At 33.1% G+C, this 19,978-nt stretch overlaps 1 protein-coding gene across 1 annotated transcript; it reads right to left on the minus strand.

Annotated features, from left to right (window-relative positions):
- Positions 1-7,388: 7,388 nt before the first annotated feature.
- LOC132733002 (eukaryotic translation initiation factor 1b-like) lies at positions 7,389-18,485 on the minus strand. The gene is made up of 4 exons (XM_060719562.1): positions 18,312-18,485; positions 14,618-14,790; positions 11,012-11,140; positions 7,389-8,221 (listed from the first exon to the last, which is right to left on the minus strand). The coding sequence occupies exons 1-4, from the start codon at positions 18,343-18,345 to the stop codon at positions 8,207-8,209; spliced, it is 351 nt and encodes a 116-aa protein (XP_060575545.1). The 5' UTR covers positions 18,346-18,485; the 3' UTR covers positions 7,389-8,206.
- Between the last annotated feature and the right edge of the window lie 1,493 nt (positions 18,486-19,978).

A 19,978-nucleotide genomic window follows, 5' to 3' on the forward strand; every position in this document is an offset into this window, starting at 1 on the left:
TATAATGTTGGCTGTAATTATGTGGAAGCCCAGCTATTTGGACACTATAGGCTGGAATTATGTGAAAATAAAAGCTATGTGGACATGTTGGCTGTTATTTTGTGATGAGTCATGATGCAAGAACAAAACTGGATGTTGTAACACTGTTATTACATGAAAGTCAAACAGATAATATTGACATGAACGTTTCTTGTTGCCAGAATACGGTTGGGTTATATGATTTACAAAGAATCATAATGTGTATAAGAACAGTATTGACTGTGTTACATAACAAGTGAAACATATGATATTGGTACCCCAAACCAAAGACATACTATGATTTAAACTATATATAATGTTTATGAGATTTAACTAGCTATAACCAGTTGTAGTGTTGGACAATCAAAATTGTAATATATGATGGGGGAAAATCACTGTGAATAAACCATTAACTTGTAAAACCATTCCTGTTGAAATACCTTGTATATTTATTATCTGTAAACATGTTGTGATAAATTATTAGTTTGAGTAGTTCCTTGTTAGTGTGTACGATCATAGGAAATTTATTTTTATTTTCTAAGTGAATGATTAAGTGTTAAGTTCAAAATGTTCAATCCATGGAGTGGGTGGGGAAAGGTTTGGGGGAGTTCTATGTACTGTTTGAAAATATATGTATATTAACCAGGGAAACATACGTGAAAAATCGCTTTAAAAAAAATGGAACTCTTATAAATTTTGTTATATAGATATCTTTTCAACTAATTATTCAAATGAAAAATGCATTAACAATAAATGCACAAGTTATATGTAACCAAGACACCTCAGTCCAAAGAGAGAAACAGAGTCTTTTTATTTTAGGACCAGTTTAAACTATGGTAAATCTCCTCCCTACAGATGGACAGTCAGACGGTATATTACCTCTTATTTTGCATGTAATGCAGGTTAGGCTTTGTTATAAGCATCCATTGGTGTAGAAATAGCACCCCTGGATTGACCATGGTGGTGTAAGCCGTCCGGTTAGCTCAGTAGATAGAGCTTTGGACTGTGAATTGGGCGACCTGGGTTTGATTCCGGATAGCGCAGGTCAGTTTCATTGTGATTGATCATGAAATCTTTTCTACTGTCATTCGCACTGTACTTCTGCTCTGGTATATACAGAAGTTTCCTTGATAAAGTGAAGGCAACTAGTACTGGTAAACTGCTTGACAGCCTGCCCAGGAACGATGCAGTGGCTGAACTGTGCTGTGGTAAATTCAACATGATCTTGAGTGAAAACTACCAACACCACCATAGTGGTGCTAGGGATATCTTGATGTAAAATCATGGCTAATTTTCCACCGTTATCCCTCAGTCCTCAAGGTTCTTGGCTAACAAATGACAGGTGCATTATGGGTGAACTTTTATTGAATAACCAGTAAAGAAATAATAAGACAAGTGATTTGGGTATTAATTGTGTTCATATATACAGGTTTTACTGTAGCTTTTCAATCTTAAATGAGCATTTGATCTATAGATATGTTCTTTGAAATTAGGAGTTATTAATTGTGTTCAGAAGAATTTTTTTTCTTTACAATTTTGGCGATTATCAAAATGTAGTATAAAGTCAATATCAAATATATGGACTTTTTGACATTGTTGGATCGATGCTTTGCAAACGAACAAATTTTTTCTAGTAGTTTTACTTTTTCATGACATTTCTTATTTTATTTACTCGTGGATAAGACCTACCTCTTATAAGGCAGGGGTCTAAAATTGGTGAAATTTTGCAATTTTGCTTAGACCCCCCTATAAGACCAGAGGAATTCTTTTTGGTTGGGACATCTTTGTTTTTCTTCATAGAGACTATATTTTATTTTCTATTTTTTGGGGGGAAGATTTATTAAGATATTTAATATTTAGAAATTTCATTTGCACATCCTTAAGTAATATTGTGATCAATAGGGTCAAGGTTACGGAAGTTAGAAAATAAACATTATCTTTGTAATACAGTGTATTTGGTATGATAGTACCTTGTATGAACCTGTTGCTTCGGGTGTTAAGGGGGAAAACTGGCATATTGATTTTGAAATTTAAAAAGTGTTTACATTTGTAAATTATTATCGTGGAAAGAAAAAGTATTTCATAAGTACGTTAATTTAAGTGGGCGGGGACTCTTAAGACATTTATATAACAAGAATATTTTTCTTTTGGGGGTAAATTTATTCTGCGAATTTTTTAAATAATTGAATAACACTTACAAGAATAAGTTTAACAACATCTTAATGTTATTTATATTTAATGATTTTTGTTTATAGATTTTTTAAGATGATAAGAAATACAATTCTTAGATTAGGTTTTGTACTGTGGAATCTATTATGATACATTCCAGTGTTGTTTCCCTGAATATCTGCTATGTAGAACATGGATAGTTGTGAACAAATTTTTGACAATTATAAATTAATTTTTGCAGTACATGAATAACCTAGTAAAAAAATGTGAATCAAATACTAGTACATCAAAATGTTATACCAGTACATGTGTAAATGTCCAATTAAAATGATATATGAATAACCCCATGATGTAGTGTTGTAAAAATGTTTTATAATTTTAATACTAGTATTCCAATAAACTCATATGTTGATAAATAATATTTCTCTGCAACAAACCATGCCTTAAATATTGAGATGATTTAGCAATTTTTAGGAAATTGAGAAAATTGAGGAAATTCAATTGTAATTCAAATGAGAATAGTACAAAATTTATATTAAAACAGTGCTTTTCATAAAAAAAAAAAAATTCATGCATATGTTTAAAAATGAAAATCTTCACAATCTTTGTGGTATTTTCAAAGATAAAATTTGGAATTTTTTCACAGTTTGTTGACTTGGAAAAGGCCAATTTTCAGCTTCTTTTTTATGCAAATAAAATCACTGTTACAATTCTTTTTAGTGACAGTAAATTGATATTTATGATATGACTGTGTTTACACTAACTGTTTCAATGGAATTTCGTAAACACTTTATTTTCAGTGTTTTATTTAAAAAATAATACATGTATACTAGTATCCCAAACATTGATTTTATTGCTCAATAAAATCACTGTTTGAAATTTGGATGCGAGAAATTCTATCACTCGGGCTACGCCCTCGTGATATACTGATGCACATCGGAATGACAAACAATGCTGTAAAATCACAGATTTGGATATATTATTTTGATTCTAACACGACACCAATAGATGCTGTCGTACCTGATATTAAGCTAAATTTAGCCTGATTTGTTTCCGTACTTATTTTCAGCACATCACATTTTAGTGGTTACATCACATGTATAATGATTATGTCACATGTCTAAATAAAGAACGTCAAAACTGTGATTTTATTGCATAATAACACACACTTTTGGTTCATTATGTTCAGTAGGGCAAAATGCGGGTCGTGTTGGAATATAGTGTTTTATGATTCAAAAATAAAGTTGTGTTACTTTGTTATATAACAACATGTGTTTACATAATCTGTATTAATTACTATGTGTGTGTAATCTGTGTGGCTGTTAAGTTAATATGCCAGAAAATTGCTAAAAATACCAAATTTGATACTTGTGTAAAAGATTGTGTAGTGTAGTGTTTCCACCTTTTGAGTCCCCTGAACCCCACCCACCCATACCCCCACTCCAGACCCCACACTCTTGTTTTTACCTTTCATAATATTCACTTGACACTTTGAGAAATATTTCCTCCTTGGGGAAAAAAGATATATTTTCATTACAGTTAAGTTGAAATTTCAAATATTAAAGAAATATTTCCTCCTTTAAAAAGATATATTTTCATTACAATTTGGTTGAAATTACAAATACAGAAATGTATTAAAATCAGGATTTAACAATGGGTAATTTAGAAATTTAAAATCCAAGTATCAGAAAGGCATCAGAAATATAATGTCTGCCTGCTTAATTCAATAGGGAAAGTATCAGATTAATAATCCAGGGATTCTGTCCTCTGGCAAGGCATAATTTCTTGGACATTGAGTCCAGTGGTCATTTGTTTCTCAATTGGGATTAGTAGTCGGTCACTCACAAAAAAATTTGTAATTACTGGTCATTTCTCCAGAACAGCTGGTTACTTGTATTGACCGCAGAGGAATGACCAAAAACATGTGTTAAATCAATGTGTAAAACATAAAAAGTAACATTAAAAATAATGAAAAAAGGATGTAATTATAATTTCAAATACACATGTATTAAGTTCTCATATGAGGAAAAGTATCTGTGTTCCAGATGAGCCGCGTCACGACAAAACCAACGTAATACGTTTGCGACCAGCATGGATCCAGACCAGCCTGCGCATCCGCGCAGTCTGATTAGGATCCATGCTGTTCGCTATCAGTTTCTCTACTTGTTATAGGGTTTGTAAGCGAACAGCATGGATCCGGATCAGACTGCGCGGATGCGCAGGCTGGTCTGGATCCATGCTGGTCGCAAACGCATTACATTGCTTTTGTCATGACACATATGTTAATTATTATATAGATTAAATTTTTTGTTATATCATTTAAGACCACAATTGTTTTCTATTTTTACTATTAGAGTAGAGCTCACTTGTTTAGAGACACCATTCTTTTAAGGACAGAATTAACTTGGATGGACCTATGTTCCACAGGTTTGACTGTGAATTAAATCAGTAAATTACAGGTTTAAAAAATACAGTGTGACCTCTACCGAGCGGTAACCTCTTTACAACAGCAAGGTCAGTTCCTTGTTAATAATGTTAACCTCTTTGGAGCAATCTCACCCGACAACTACCAAAATCATGGTCTCCCAAAGGATTTTGCTCTGCGGAGGTTATATGATATGTATTATTATTAAGCTTCCAAACTACACTGATTTTTCTTGGAAAAATATTCCTTGTTTTACTAAAACTTATAGTCTATTTTTGTTGTTTTTTTAATATGTACATGATAAAAAAAAATGTTTTTTGTATCATTTTATATAAACAGTCAATGCAAATTCACCCATGTTTCAGAACCCATTAATGTCAGAACTTGTCATGGAAAAAAATCTATATCAAGTCAACTGGTAGTATACTTCTTTAATTATTTTCACCTTCTTTTGAATGTGCCACTGTTTGTTACTATTTTTATACAAGATATTGAACTGTTATATGATTTTTTTTTTGTTTATTTTCCTCTTCTTTTTTTTCCCCCCTTATACCTTTTTTATACATGAAATGTTTATTTCCAATATGTGATCAAGTGTTAACTGCCTTTTAAGTTTATTTTTGAACATCAAGTTTTGTTTTGTGTATTGCTGTTTCAACAAACAAAAAGATTAAAGTTGTGTAAAAACACACAAATTTCTTATGTTTGCCAATGTTTCATATATTTCTTTACTTACACCATATTTTCAAGATGCAACTTGTCCACATGGCTTAAGTGGGGAAACTTGTTTCTCTTTTAGTTCTTTTGATGTCTAGTGGTGATATTGTCAGGCCCGTCGCCAGCCACATTATCAGGCCAGACAGAAAGTAAATCTGTACTGTGTATAAGTGCGTTTCAGACATAATGCCAGAAAATAGGGTTAAATTACGAGGTATACGATAAAAGGGTCATTGTAAAAGTATCTTGGTCCTGTACGAGTATTGAGCTTTCGTGAATTTTATTAGGTCGGATCTCACTTAGTGGTTGTGGGATCTCACCCCACCTCCAAGTGAGATTTGGTCACAGTAAAAATGTGCTAGAGTCAAATACAATTTACAGATTATGATAATCGTACAATAACCACTTTTCTATCCAATACTACCTGGGTGTGACAAAAATGTTATAATAATGTGGTGAAGGTAAAGAAATATAGGGAAAGAATATAATTGTTACTGGGTAACCCTGTGGTGCTTTAGTGTATTAACTGTCATTAGATTTTCACCCTTATTATCAAATAAGACAGTTAATTTGAGGAGGTTAATTACAGCTCAATTTCACTGCTTGTTTTTGTCTTTAACTGTTGAATATTATTAATATGATGAAACAAATAAAGGTTGAATAAACAACACAAATTGCTTTATTTTTTTATGCCATTCTTCAAAGAAATGGAATTGTTTATTTTTATGCCAATCTTCAAAGAATGGAGAGTTTATTGTTAACCCTCTACCTACCAAAGTTCTTAAAATATAATTGTCCAGCTTCCATTTTCAATTTAAGGGATGTTTATGAGGAAGATTTGAGTCAGTTATCCAAACCAACGGTATAGAGCTTGGTCAGAAGGCCCAGACGTGAAAGCCTATATGGCATTACACTGGTAACAAATGTATCATTATTTTTGATAGATGATTGTATAATTATGAAAATTCTGTACATTGATGGTTGAGTAGAAAAACCATAGAGTCCAGGGAAGGTTTAAGATTCACCCTTTTTTTATGTGCCCGAAAGAATTTCGGGAAATATTATGTTATACCCTGGCGCTCGTCCGTTAGCAAATTTGGTTTCCAGAGCATAACTTAAGTTTCCATTTGGCCCACAATATTCAAACTTCATAGGATGATTATCTCATATTCGGATAGAACACCCTATTGATTTTGGGTCACAAGGTCAAAGTCACTATTACCTTAGAACTGAAAAACAGTTTTCCGGAGGCATACTTAAAGTTCCATTTGGCCCACAGTGTTTTTCAAAAACTTCATAGAATGATTGTTCATATTGGGTAGAAGACTTCTATTGATTTTTTGGGGTCACAGGCAAAGGCCACTAGACCCTTAAAAATGAAACAGTATTCTGGACTAACTTAAAAGTCCATTTGCCCTACAGTTTCAACTTCATTTGGATATTGTTATTTAAAGGAGGTAATACTTTATTTAATTCCAATGTCTTACAAATGCTTCATCTTTACTTAAAAAAAAAAAAAAAAAATTCGGGCATATAATGCTCAGCCTAGCGTTGCTCTTGTTGTTGGGGTTTTACATCGCCCAACACAGTATAGGTCATATGGCGAGGTTCCAGGTTTACTGGTGGAGGAAGAACTTGTTGGGCCTTTCCATGCATAATTTTAGACATAAACGAGCACGGAGTAGATCCACTGACTTTCTGCAAACTAGCTTAATAGCTTCCTCACATAAAAGAATCCATGTCCCGGTCTGGATTCAAATCCACAGCAACATAAGGCTAGTGGTTTGAAACCACACGGCAATGAATGCTCCCAGATTAAACGGACATGTCCATTATTGTCTGAAGCATTTCTTAACTTATGTGTATGATATTCATATAGTATGGTCTTGAAAATATACACTTGTCCTGCTCCATTCAGGCTGTGGGACAACCTGGGCAATATAAGCAATTCATTTTGCCATCCCTTCGATCAGAGTAGAGAACTTTCAACTGTTTTTCTGGCTTTTAAAATTTCATATGGTGACAGACAATCTTATCAATAAGAAACAAACACTTTGCATAAATGACGTATAAAAGAAACTTTTATTTGATAATTTAGCATGACACAATATTGAATACAAACAATCAACTACTATGATAAATTATACTGTATAAATGGTTACTTATTCTCATAAAGATTCTTGCAATGTCTGGTCAATTTCCAACATGTAGAAAATTAGCAAAACTCATGTCAATCAATTTTTTATCAAGATTACAAAAGTAACCATTTTTACAGTACATGAAAAAAAGCTTTTGAGATAAAATCACTTCTTTCAAGGCATCCATGAAAAGTCAAGAGTTAATTATAAAATATTGCAGTATAATAGACATTGATATTAACAAATTTAACTTACCAATATTTTGACATCGTATTTTCCTTTAATATGTTCAAACTACACATAAGCTTAAGACAAAGTTATTAAACAAATGCGAAGAAAAAAAGGTTTGCTTTTAATACATTTACACACATCGAGTATATCTACAGTTATCAATTTTCAAAATGTCGAACCAATGTCCGTAGTTCATTAATAGGCATATAAAGATTGCATTATTGTTTTTATTTTTAGAAACCTCTCCGACGAAATTCCTTTCTGTGTGATAAACGCATCTTCTTTGAAACTTTCATATCGTCTGCGGGATATTCCAATGGGCGATTTATGTACAAAATGTGCTTTAAAATAACATAACTGTTACACTATGTGTTTACAAACTACTCATCACTATGACAGAGGTGATGCATTACTGACTTCATAGCAAAAGAAAATTAAGATGATGATAATGACTTTATAAAAATCTTAAATTACATATATGCTTCCAACTGATACAAGGCGTCCCCCTTTAGAAACCATGGACCTGAAATGAAAAAAAAAAATTGTAAAACATTTACCTATGCAACCAGAAGATTTTTTATTTTGTTTGCTGCCTGTTTAATCAAATAATATGTGAACAAGTATTTTAAAGTAGTGCACAAATTTTTATCCATAGTTTTTTGCACAACATGTTGATTAAAAAATAAAACAGAAATTCTAATTTTCTATGCTGTAATAGAAAAGGAAGGATAACAATCTGAAGTCAATCCCTTCTGCTGCCTTCAGTAAAAACAAGAGCCCGGTTTGAGCCGGGTGATGCTCCCCGAATAGGTTTTGGACACAGGAAAGTACACCTCTTGTAGTTTCAGAGTTATGTCCCTGGAAAAAGTTCAAAGTGCAATAATTCCAAAATTAGGAAAGGCAGAGTTACTGTTCTTTCCACTGCACTTCTAATCACTGTTATCTATCAACTTACAAAGTTTCTTGTTGATATCTCTTATGGTTTCCGAGTTATGTTCCGGACAACTTCAAAAAGTAAAAATAAACAAATGGCAATAACTCCAGAATTAGGCAAGGCAGAGTTATGATTCTTGTGCACTGCACATCTACCCATTGTGATACATCTACCTACAAAGTTTCATGTTGATATCTCTTATAGTTATACAGCTATGTCCAGTACAAGATTTTTCAAAAATGAGGCTTAACAGAGTTATGGTTTTTTGGCACTGCACTTCTACTCAATGAGATCTATCTACCTACAATGTTTCATCTTGATATCTCTTATAATTTTAGAGTTATGTTCCGGACAAAGTTCAGTGTTAAAATTAACAAAGGGCAATAACTCCAAAATTAGGACGAAAAGAGTTATTGTTCTTATGCACTGCACATCTACCCATTGAGATCTATTCACCTACAAAGTTTCATGTTGATGTCTCTTATAGTTTTAGAGTTATGCCCCGGACAAGATTTTTCTATAAGGGGAGATAATTCAAAAATGAGGCTTAACAGAGTTATGGTTCTTTTGCACTGCACTTCTACTCAATGAAATCTATCTACCTACAAAGTTTCATCTTGATATCTCTTATAGTTTTAGAGTTATGTTCCGGACAAAGTTCAAAGTGTTGAAATTAACAAAGGGCAATAACTCCAAAATAAGGACAAAAAGAGTTATTGTTCTTATGCACTGCACAATTACCCATTGAGATCTATTCACCTACAAAGTCTCATGTTGATATCTCTTATAGTTTTAGAGTTATGCCCCGGACAAGATTTTTCTATAAGGGGAGATAATTCAAAAATGAGGCTTAACAGAGTTATGGTTCTTTTGCACTGCACTTCTACTCAATGAGATCTATCTACCTAAAATGTTTCATCTTGATATCTCTTATAGTTTTAGAGTTATGTTCCGGACAAAGTTCAAAGTGTTGAAATTAACAAAGGGCAATAACTCCAAAATTAGGACAAACAGAGTTATTGTTCTTATGCACTGCACATCTACCCATTGAGATCTATTCACCTACAAAGTTTCATGTTGATATCTCTTATAGTTTTAGAGTTATGCCCCGGACAAGATTTTTCTTTAAGGGGAGATAATTCAAAAATCGGGCAAAATAGAGTTATGGTTCTTTGACACTGCACTCCCCCTCAATGCCCTCTACCACTGTATGAAGTTTAAACAAATTATCTCCAAGGGTTTTCAAGTTATGCTCCGGACAAAAAAACGGACGGACAGACGGACGGACGGACAGACAAGGCGCCGACTATATGCTCCCCCGAAATTTTTCGGGGAGCATAAAAATGCTATGTTCAAAAAGTTTATAAAATTTACAAAAAATATATCAACTGTCAAAAAAAAACAAAAAAACTTTCAAAATGATAATTTTGCAATTTCAGGTGCTTAATAGGGGTGTAACAATACAGCAAAAACCGTATTGCAATATATTGCCATTTTGCTGAAGCGTATTGCAATATATTGCAATACGTATTGTCGTGTATATGTTTTGATGTAAAGATGTAGTAACATACATATATTATTATTATATGTATATACATTTGTATTTTAGTAAAAAATGTAAGGAATAAATAGAAAGTAAAGTGTCACACAATTTGATAAACAAAACTAGTCGCGTGTGACCTTTCACATCTGGGCCGCTTATGTAAATTATGCGGCCGCTTATTGACTTTTAAGTGTACTAGTTGTCGGATACTTTTATCTTACGTTGGCGCCAACAAAATTCGCCAATTAAAGATTTTATGTGAAATTTGTACAAAATTAGAAGGCAATTAATTGAAAATTATGAAATACCGGTTTTCCGAAAATCGTACCGCGGTACAAAATTTATTTTTTCATATTGCAATATATCGGTATACCGGTAAACCGTTACACCCTTAGTGCTTAACATATAAATCTAATCACAGATAAACATATATTTTAAGTTTGAAGTATATATCAACTAATGCTTTGAAAAAAAAACAAGCCAAATATGCCAAAAGCTTTAACTCCTTCCATTAGTGGAAGGTTTGGAAGTCATTTACTCCTGACTTCAAAAATATAGCCCTTTTCCATCTTTACCTACATAATGTTTTGACTTCCAGTGTCAGACATTTTGCAGTCTCTGACTTCCAAATTTTGGAACTAAACGGAAGCCAAATATATAGGCTCAGCTATATACTGTTCGATCTCATTAGACCCCAAAATACCACTAAATGACCAAAATAAAACTGAACACAAAAAAATCTGCCCAGTAATTTTCTTTTCAAATATCTGTTCCAAGTTCAAAATTGCTCATGTTTTGGTTCTAAGTAAATGTTTTCTTATATGACATATAAATACCTTTATGTTTGATTCCTTGGCAATACCGACTTTCTTAAGGAATTCTTTAATGTGATTTCTCTGGTCACCCTGGAGCTGCACAATCTCCCCGTACTCTGGGTGCTCCACTACAGTACCATTGCAAGCAAACTCCTACAAACAAACAACATTCAAGTATAATAACATAACAAGTTCACTTACAAACAAAGGGTGTTTTATTCCTCAACTTGTGTTCTTTATAAAATATAACTTATAAGCATGTTATTCCTTTGTTCACAGATCAGGGCCAGATCTGACCAATTTGGTAACCTGGATAAAAAATACGCACTCTCCTGAAAAAGACCCCTATATTTACCACTGTCTATATTCTGTAATATATATTACAAATTGAAATACGGAATAAGCCTACTACACGTATACTTCTGGTTAAGACCCTAGTCCTAATTATAAGACCCAGGGCTCTAGCTAGACCAAAATTTTAGGGAGAAGTGACTTCTCCCTCAGCTCCTATCAGGGAAGAGTTTGACGACATAAGGAGAAGTGAAAAAGTGCATTGATTTGATCTATGAAAAGGAGTTTTACCTATTTATTGATAGTGATATTTGAAGTATAAGTTCTAAAACCCTCTATCATCAGACCATTATAATGTTTTCTTCCTGATTAACTCCACACACCCCCCTCTTTTAAGAAAATATTCATTGTACAACACATACTGGCAAAATTCTCAATGAAAATTAATGTAAACAATACCTTAGGGAATTTTCATTAATAAACTACATTTTAAGTGCTATTGGATATTGGACACATTTTAACAAAACAAATTTTTCTTTTGGTAACTATTATTTTCATCGTAAAAATCGGCATCGCGAAAATATGTGACAAATGAAAATTTGTCTGTTTCCTGCAGAAACACTTACAATTCTAGTTGTTGTTGATTTTGATTATATTTAAATGTTTAAAATTCCAATGAAATTATTTTTAGATTGTTATTCATCTGCTATTGCAAACAGGCATCGTAAACAAAAATTTTTCAAATTTGTAGTTTACCGCATAATTTACCGACGTTTATGTAACTTTTTGAAGACAAAGTTTATCTACTACTGTTTTTGACTTGTCCAAAATTGGTCTAATGTGGGTCAATGTTTTTTAAGTTCTTTAAAAAAATTCATTTTTACTATCAAACAGGTGTCAAACCATTTACTTGTGCTTCTGTGTGTATTAATTTATATGCAAGTAAATTTACACGGTCTGTGTGAGGTTGCGTGTAATTACTGTCAAATATGGTAAGAGCAATTCCAGATGTAATTTTTTTTTACATTCGCTGATAAAATAGTGGCAGGTATGCCTAAAAAATGTGATGTTTACATTGGCGTTTCTCCGATGCATCTGCATATCGTGTCACTTAAATGTGTTAATTGATGTCAATTATCGGCAGTAACTGTGCGTCACCAATTCAGTTTGATTTATGCCTGGAGGCGAGGATTAACTTAATTAACATGCACTGTATGATATATATGTACATGTGGTCAGTAAAAAAATGCGGCGAAATCGTTTTCGCTTTGATGTTCAAACTCGGCGAAGTTCTGACACTTTAGGCGACTAAGTCGCCGAAATCGCCCAGTTGCTAGAGCCCTGGTTAGACCTATACATAACCTATTTCATATTTATCATTCATTAATCTGACATTTTACATTTTTCATTTCCCATGTTACGTTAGGTCTTAACAGATCTTTGCAAAATCGTGTAGCAAAAAAGTTGACATTAGACATCGATTTAGATCTAATGAATTTAAACAATTAAAACAGCCTGTATTTACATTAATTTTGACCTATTTATGAACTAAACTAAAAAATGAATACCTTTTAACAAAATAATTGAACTGTCACTTCCGAAAAGTCATGATTAAATCCTCTGATTAAATTAAATTCCTTGTACAGCCAATGGCTGCCATACAGTGCTCGAAATCTGATTGGCTAATTCAAATGCAAGCCTTTAAATGAGTCCAGAAGTTTCTAACAGAATATTTTTTCAAGGAAATAATTGCCCATGCACCATCAGTGTGTCCGAATATATTTTTCCGTTCAAAAAATTTGAATAAATCTGTAAAATGCTTTACTTAACCAGTATGGCCGATGAGCAAAATAGACTGAAATTTATATTTAATTATTTTATTTTTAATTGATAAGTACATTGTTTAAAAGTTTTTGTTAATGATAGACCATGCAATTGAAAGAACAGAAGATAAGCTTTTGTATAAAGCTTGAAAGGCAAGTCAACAGACATTTTTTTAATTTTTCAAAATGCTACGTGTTTATGAGCAATAACTATAAGACATCAGGCTTGACCAACATAAAACTAAAACAAGCCTGTAACATCTAATCTATTGGACTAGTTAAGACCCTAATATCTGATCAAGTAAATAGCCAAAAAGCTACATAAAAATAGGACAAATTATCAGACTTGGGCCATCCCTTAAAAAATGTTTTGTTTGCAGTAACGCGACCGACTCACAAAATTTGCCCTATAAAAAAATTTTTTTTCATGGTCTGGATAAAAAAAATTTTTTTTGAATCAGAAAATTATGCCTTGTGCTTTGTTTTCGTCTTTTAAAGGTTAATGGAAGAAATAAAATGTAGGTCTTATTAAATTAGAATTCAAGTTATCAATTTATTAATTGTTACCAGTTATCAAAGCATAATTATACTTGTCCAGCATTTTGAAATTCCATGTTTATTTGGAGTACAGTTCAATAAAAAAAAAAATCGACCTACCTACTCACCTTGAAAATTCTGGGTCAGGGTTATAGTCCTTCATTGAAAAGACATCGCATTTTTTCTTTTTTTACATTTTGACGTTTTCGGGAAAAGTGGCCCGAAAGTCCTTTCCATCCCTGGCTAATTTCCCCATAGCACTAATCGACATCGCTTCTCGAGTCGATTTTGAATTTACCGGTAAATTGACAACTTAAATGTTTTTTATCACAAAGCAATTGATTGCATAAAAGAGGAAGCATATTTTTCCCAAACAACTGTAAAAATATGCAATAATTACTCACGATAAGTAGTCATATTATCCATTATATTTTAAGAAGACACATGAAGACAGTTTGCGGTACCCCCCAATTGGAAAATTCCCAGTCATGCTGTGACGTCACTCAAAAACAATAGTAGAAATTAGTCTGAACGAAAAAAAATTCTGTTGTGATTTAAGACGCTGACAGGTGCGCGCAATAAAAATTTCGTCTAAAAAAATATGGTTCCAGTAATCACCGCATGCGTAGTGCACACAATATGGAGGCTGTTTACACAATTTTAAAAACGGGATTTGTTTTAAATTTGTTTAAAAAGTTGATTTGATAAGGAAAAACACAGCATTTATGGTGGATTATGATTATTGCAACATTTTAAATCGGAAGTTTGGAATGATTGTGCCCATTGTTTATTGTTTTCATTTTGGCTATGGATTTTTAAATAGATATCTTTAGACGTTAAGCGGATTTGCAACGCCATGTAAAAAATAGCTTCAAACCCGCGGTTACGTCTAAATTTTGGGACTAGGTCGGGGTTACTGCAAACAAACATTTTTTAGGGATGGCCTTGTCCGAAAAAAGTGAAACAAAAAATATACCTTTTTTTGCAAAGCTTTCACAAAATTTTCCTTGAAATCATAAATCGGATTAATCCCTTGGACAGTTGTCAGTGTTTTACGGCCGTTACGCTGTTGTATTCGAATGTGGACTAAATTGTCTTGACCCCCTCGGCCAACATCTTCTTGTTGATCATTAAAAGGATCGCCTGATCCTGAAAAATATTATGTCAAACTTTTATAAAAACTAAATTTATTATGTAAAGAAATAAAATAACACATTATTCATTAGTTACAGAACTATAAACTTTAATATCAGAATACCTTCTACTACAAAATCATATCTTTACACCTCTTGGAAAATCGTATCTTAAGAGAAATAAAATCAACACACAATAGCATCAATTCTTTTAAACTCAAAAGTGGTGCTATTTAGTGAAATAAAAAAAAAATCCTGTATCTTTTTTATTAGTCCAACTAATTAGACTTGTCAAAGAGACACCTTGAGATAATTGGACGGCGCTGTCTTTTCCAAGTCCAACCACGAACTGCATTTTATGACCGGATACGCTTCCAATTAGCAAGTTGTTTGGGAGCGTACAAAAACTAGCAAAAGTTTCAAAGAAACGGTCTACATTAACTGATAAATAACGATGAATCGTTTTTTATACAATGGTTCCAAGTATCATACTTCAATAGTCGAACAAGAAGTCTAATATTCCACTTTAATTTTTTTAATCGTTGAAAAATTATTGAAAAGCGGCCACATTGGAAAACGGTGTCATGGTAAAATGTAAACACTGTAAAATCCATGGTGTAACGACAGGTATCTGGCGGCAATCGATTGTATTTGCCAAGCTTTAGTTATACAATTGTTTATGGTTATTATATGAATATGCAGGAATAACTTCTTAATTCACACACACAAATCAGTGTGCATTAAAAGAGAATGTGTAAAGGGAAATTATGATAAACTTACGTAGAAATTAAATATTTATATGCCGATGTCAAATCATCTCGCATTAAGTCGTTAAGATTGTCAACATAGATACATAAGTTGGCATCTATAACACGTGAATTCAATAACGTGAAATTTCTGAACTATCCTTTATTTATAACCTCTGCCATATCCCACATACGAACTATACACAGTAATTGTAGTTACATCTTATGAATTATAATTAATCTTAACATGAATGAGAGCAAAGAAGAATTCAAGTTTATATTACACTCTATAATCATTTCTAGTTTATTATATTTAAAGAATTGAGGACGGTTTGTTCTATGAAGTAATTCAAAACAACCAAAAATAACTTAAACCTGAAAAAAATCTTTAAATTCAAAATAAAAATGTGAATTTCCAGATATCCCTGCAGTTAAAATATAATTGCGCACACTATTGTACAGGTTTATGAAAAAACACAGCAAGCGGAAATTAGTTGACCGTTATTTAGATGTGAACTATCAATACAATTAACAATGGGAGAAATTTGAACGACGTCCGGCAAAAGCACCAACATCTGAATACCTCATTAAAAATGATTACCATGGGTACTAGTTCCCGTTGAACGGTCACCTCGAATGTGTCACATTCGAAATTCCATGACTTACCGCCGTATTATGCGTACACATCCTGTGGATTTGTATTTAAGAAATTCAAACATTATTAGGTTAATTGTGATCAATTTGTTAAACCGGGCGATAAGGGTACACTTGAACCCAAACCGTCTTTTGGCACTTCTGTGTATTATGTTTGTATTTTGCAGTTTTCAGGCGTTTTTGTGGTCTTTTATGGAAGGGTGATAACATGAATGTGATAAATTTTTCCTGTTTTCTTTAACATTCTTGCTTGCCTTGCGCGACCTGTATTGCATAATCATTATCTGTTGTTACGGTCGGTATACTCATGTATACAATATGATCAACAAGATGAACAAGGAAAGGCGTTGCGTTCAATTGAACGCAAACCCCACAACGTACCCATGAACATGAAACCATTGGCAAGGAGCCCACGGAGGATCTAAATTAAAAACGGGAAAGGGCGCTAAGTGGAGAGCACGGTCAGCTGCCTTGATCACTAAAATGTAACTGAGAAGCGAATATCATCATCAGAGAAAAATAGATAAATGAATGATTTAATAGGACCACAAAGTTAACGAGCACAGTGGGAAGTGGGATAGGCGAAATTCGGGCGAGGGCGAAAAAAAAGAAATAAAACTAGGGCAAAGGGAAAGATATTATCCATAAGACGAAAAACAACAAGGGAGCAGGTCAAACAAAAGTGTCACCAAAAAACAGTAATGAACAGGACCACAAGTTAACGGGCACAGTAGAAGGGATAGGAAATTTGGGGAGGGCGAATAAAAAATAAAACTAGGGCCAAAGGAAGAAACTAACAATAGACGAAAACCAACAAGGCACAAACAAAGTGTCCCAAAACAGTATGAAACCAACAAGACATACACCTATACATTTATAAGTCCTGTAATCTGTTTCAATGTTAAAATTCGATCTCTCAACTGAACTTTGTTTTAAATATCCTCTACATTAAAAATTTTATTTCAATTATAATTGTGAACCTTCCTTACTAGGTTACATATTCAGCATATGGCTGGATCAAATAAAGTTCCTTTTTCAGTAAAGTTAATGAAAGTAGTCCAAGAAAAACATTTAACTTTACAATTAGGTTAGTATGTATTTATATTGAGATCCGCAATAGCGGTGAAAAAGACTCTCTGTAAATAGTTTTTTACAAAACTGAATATATTAAGTGTATTCAAATAGTTCCTTTTAATATTTTCTTTACTTCTTTAATTGTATATAAAAGTAAAAAGTTAAGTCATATTTGTTCCGAGAGTGACATGTGCATCCATTATGCCAGTATAACAAGAAGTCAAACCAACTAATTGATTAAATGTTGAGTATAGTTATTAAAATACTTAAAAAATATTAAACAACAAGTAACGTTACCAGAAAGCCTATTTGCGTACCAATTGGCATTTGAGGTTTAAACTAACAATGATACTTTCATATATAATTTTAATAATGCACACATTTATTAAAAAATAATGAATTAGATTTATTTCCCCCGAGTAGTTTCGTTTTAAATTAGCTCTACAATTGGCGTAAACCCACACTTACCTGCTAGACACACTGGAGCTACTACCAGCTTTCACAGAATCGATGTTTACGTATGACGTCATAAAATTCCCCGAAGATAGAGTACAGTAAACAATTGAAATAAATCGCATGTACTGCGTTAAGACAGGTACATCATTAATATTTTATCTAGAGAAGTAGTACTAAAATTTATATTCTTTGATCTTTAGAGGTAATATTGAAGTTACTTTTCAGGTTAAGCAGTAATCAGTCCAAAACTATCGATAGTGTTACCTGGTAGATTCTTCCGGTGCGTTAAAATGATCCAAGTTAACAATTAGCGTACGTTTGACAGTAAGAAAAAAAAGTCGTAAAATGGGTTCCCGTTCCGCCAAATACAGGCTAGAATCTACTTTTTTTATATAAACACTAGATCTACTTTGTGATAAAAATAATATGTAAGGAAGAGAACCAAAAATTTTTAATAAAAGAAGAACACAGTTCATATCGTATCATACCTTCATGAACGATAATAAGGGAGATATATAAACATACGTAATTTGTAAACAAAGAAACGTCGCCATTTTTTGACATTTCAAAAAGTAGATCCATTTCATTCATCCAGTACATAACTCACCTGTTAATTGAGTGGCAATGTCAAAACTGGTCATACAACCGATTAAAGCTCTCCTGTTATAACAAACTTACTGATCCCTCGTCTGGGAATTAAGATGAAAGCAGATTTCTTTTGAGGTTATAAACAAACTTTTTCTAACTGAATAAAGCCGGAAGTGTTGCGAAAGTTGATGACGTCTTGAATCAGATATAAAACTCGTTTTATACGGTATCATAACCGGACAATCAGAGCTAATGAAGGTGCCGTACTCTTTACAGTATTTTAGAGTAAATCATTCATATTTGAGGCCTAATTTTTGGCGTATTCTGTGTCCCGAATCTCTTTTGAATATTATACTCTCCAACTTTAAATATCAAAGACTATTCAAGTAAAATGATACCAACAATACATTATCAGAGTTGTCTTCATCTCTGATTTAGATTTTTAAGAAATGTTTTAATCTCTGAAAAGTCAACTAACGAAAGCAGCCCCCAAACTATAACGAGCTAAAAAAATTACACGCACACCACACGCATTCACCGACGCAACGCTACACATCACACACATCACACAAATTGAAAAACATCCAGATATTAATCAAAACACACTGATTAACGCGTGGCATCAGAGATGACATGGATTTTTTATTATCTCGAAAATACTATTTTCCGTGCGGTCGGTACTTTATGTCGTGTCGCAAGAGTTACTATTAAGTTCCGAGCGGGCACAGATAATTTGAGTGGTAGCGCCGTGGCTCGTGGCCGACGAGTTACTAAGTCGGGTCAGGGATATGATTAAGTATCGGGTGAGATACTTAAATGGATTCGATAATTATATTAAATATATCCAATGGCTATCCATTTTCTCGTCCCTTTCCGTCAACTTCAGAAAAGAATCATAACTGTAATACGTTGAAATCTTTCCGACTGTACAAATCAAACTTTTCTTCAATTGTGGTCATTAAGATCATTATCAAACCAGTTCAATTTAAACTAAAACATAAAAAATATTTGAACATTATTGACGGTACTGTTATAAAATATAACGCAGCAAGTGGCATATCCCGCTAAAAAACCGCTTAAATTACCTCGGATCTATTTTTTAAACGTTGAAAATTGATCAAATGATCCGTCTTATTTTTTTTTAATTTCCAGTTAATTTTCAACGGGTTTAAACTTTAATGCTACCTAGCATGTCTTCTTTTGGCAAGTTTATGCAGTCGGAAAACTTATCAGAAGACTGACAAAAGGACAAAAAGTTGCGATTGAAAATTTCCATTTTGAACAAAATAAGAAAAGATTCAAGTACGAATAATTAATCATCCGCGCAGTCTGATCAGGATCCATGCTGTTCGCTTACCGACCCTAATACAAGTACAGAAACTGATAGCGAACAGCATGGATAGCGAACAGCATGGATCCTGACCAGACTGCGCGGATGCGCAGGCTGGTTTGGATCCATGCTGGTCGCAAATCGATTATGTTGGTTTTGTCGTGGCGCGGCTCATATATTAACCCTTAACCTGCTAAAGTGAGTCGCCTTTTCCATCATTATAGAGCCAGGCCTGCTATACATCCACACAATATGACAGGCTTACAGGCTCTTTACTATTGGTAGCTTATATTTTGTATTCTGATTTTTTAAATCCCTTGAAATTCAAATGGACTGTTCAGAATTCAAAGCTGGGC

This window comes from Ruditapes philippinarum, unplaced genomic scaffold (assembly GCF_026571515.1).
Source record: "Ruditapes philippinarum isolate M1 unplaced genomic scaffold, ASM2657151v2 ctg2344_1_1_1_1, whole genome shotgun sequence".
NCBI lineage: Eukaryota > Metazoa > Mollusca > Bivalvia > Venerida > Veneridae > Ruditapes > Ruditapes philippinarum.

Excerpts from the sequence above, each read along its gene's own strand:
- LOC132733002 (XM_060719562.1), bottom strand. The coding sequence starts at position 18,345 with ATGACCAGTTTTGACATTGCCACTCAATTAACAG. Across the intron at positions 14,791-18,311 it reads CATTGCCACTCAATTAACAG|GATCAGGCGATCCTTTTAAT; the intron begins GTGAGTTATGTA and ends AATATTTTTCAG. Across the intron at positions 11,141-14,617 it reads TGAAAGCTTTGCAAAAAAAG|TTTGCTTGCAATGGTACTGT; the intron begins GTATATTTTTTG and ends TGTTTGTAGGAG.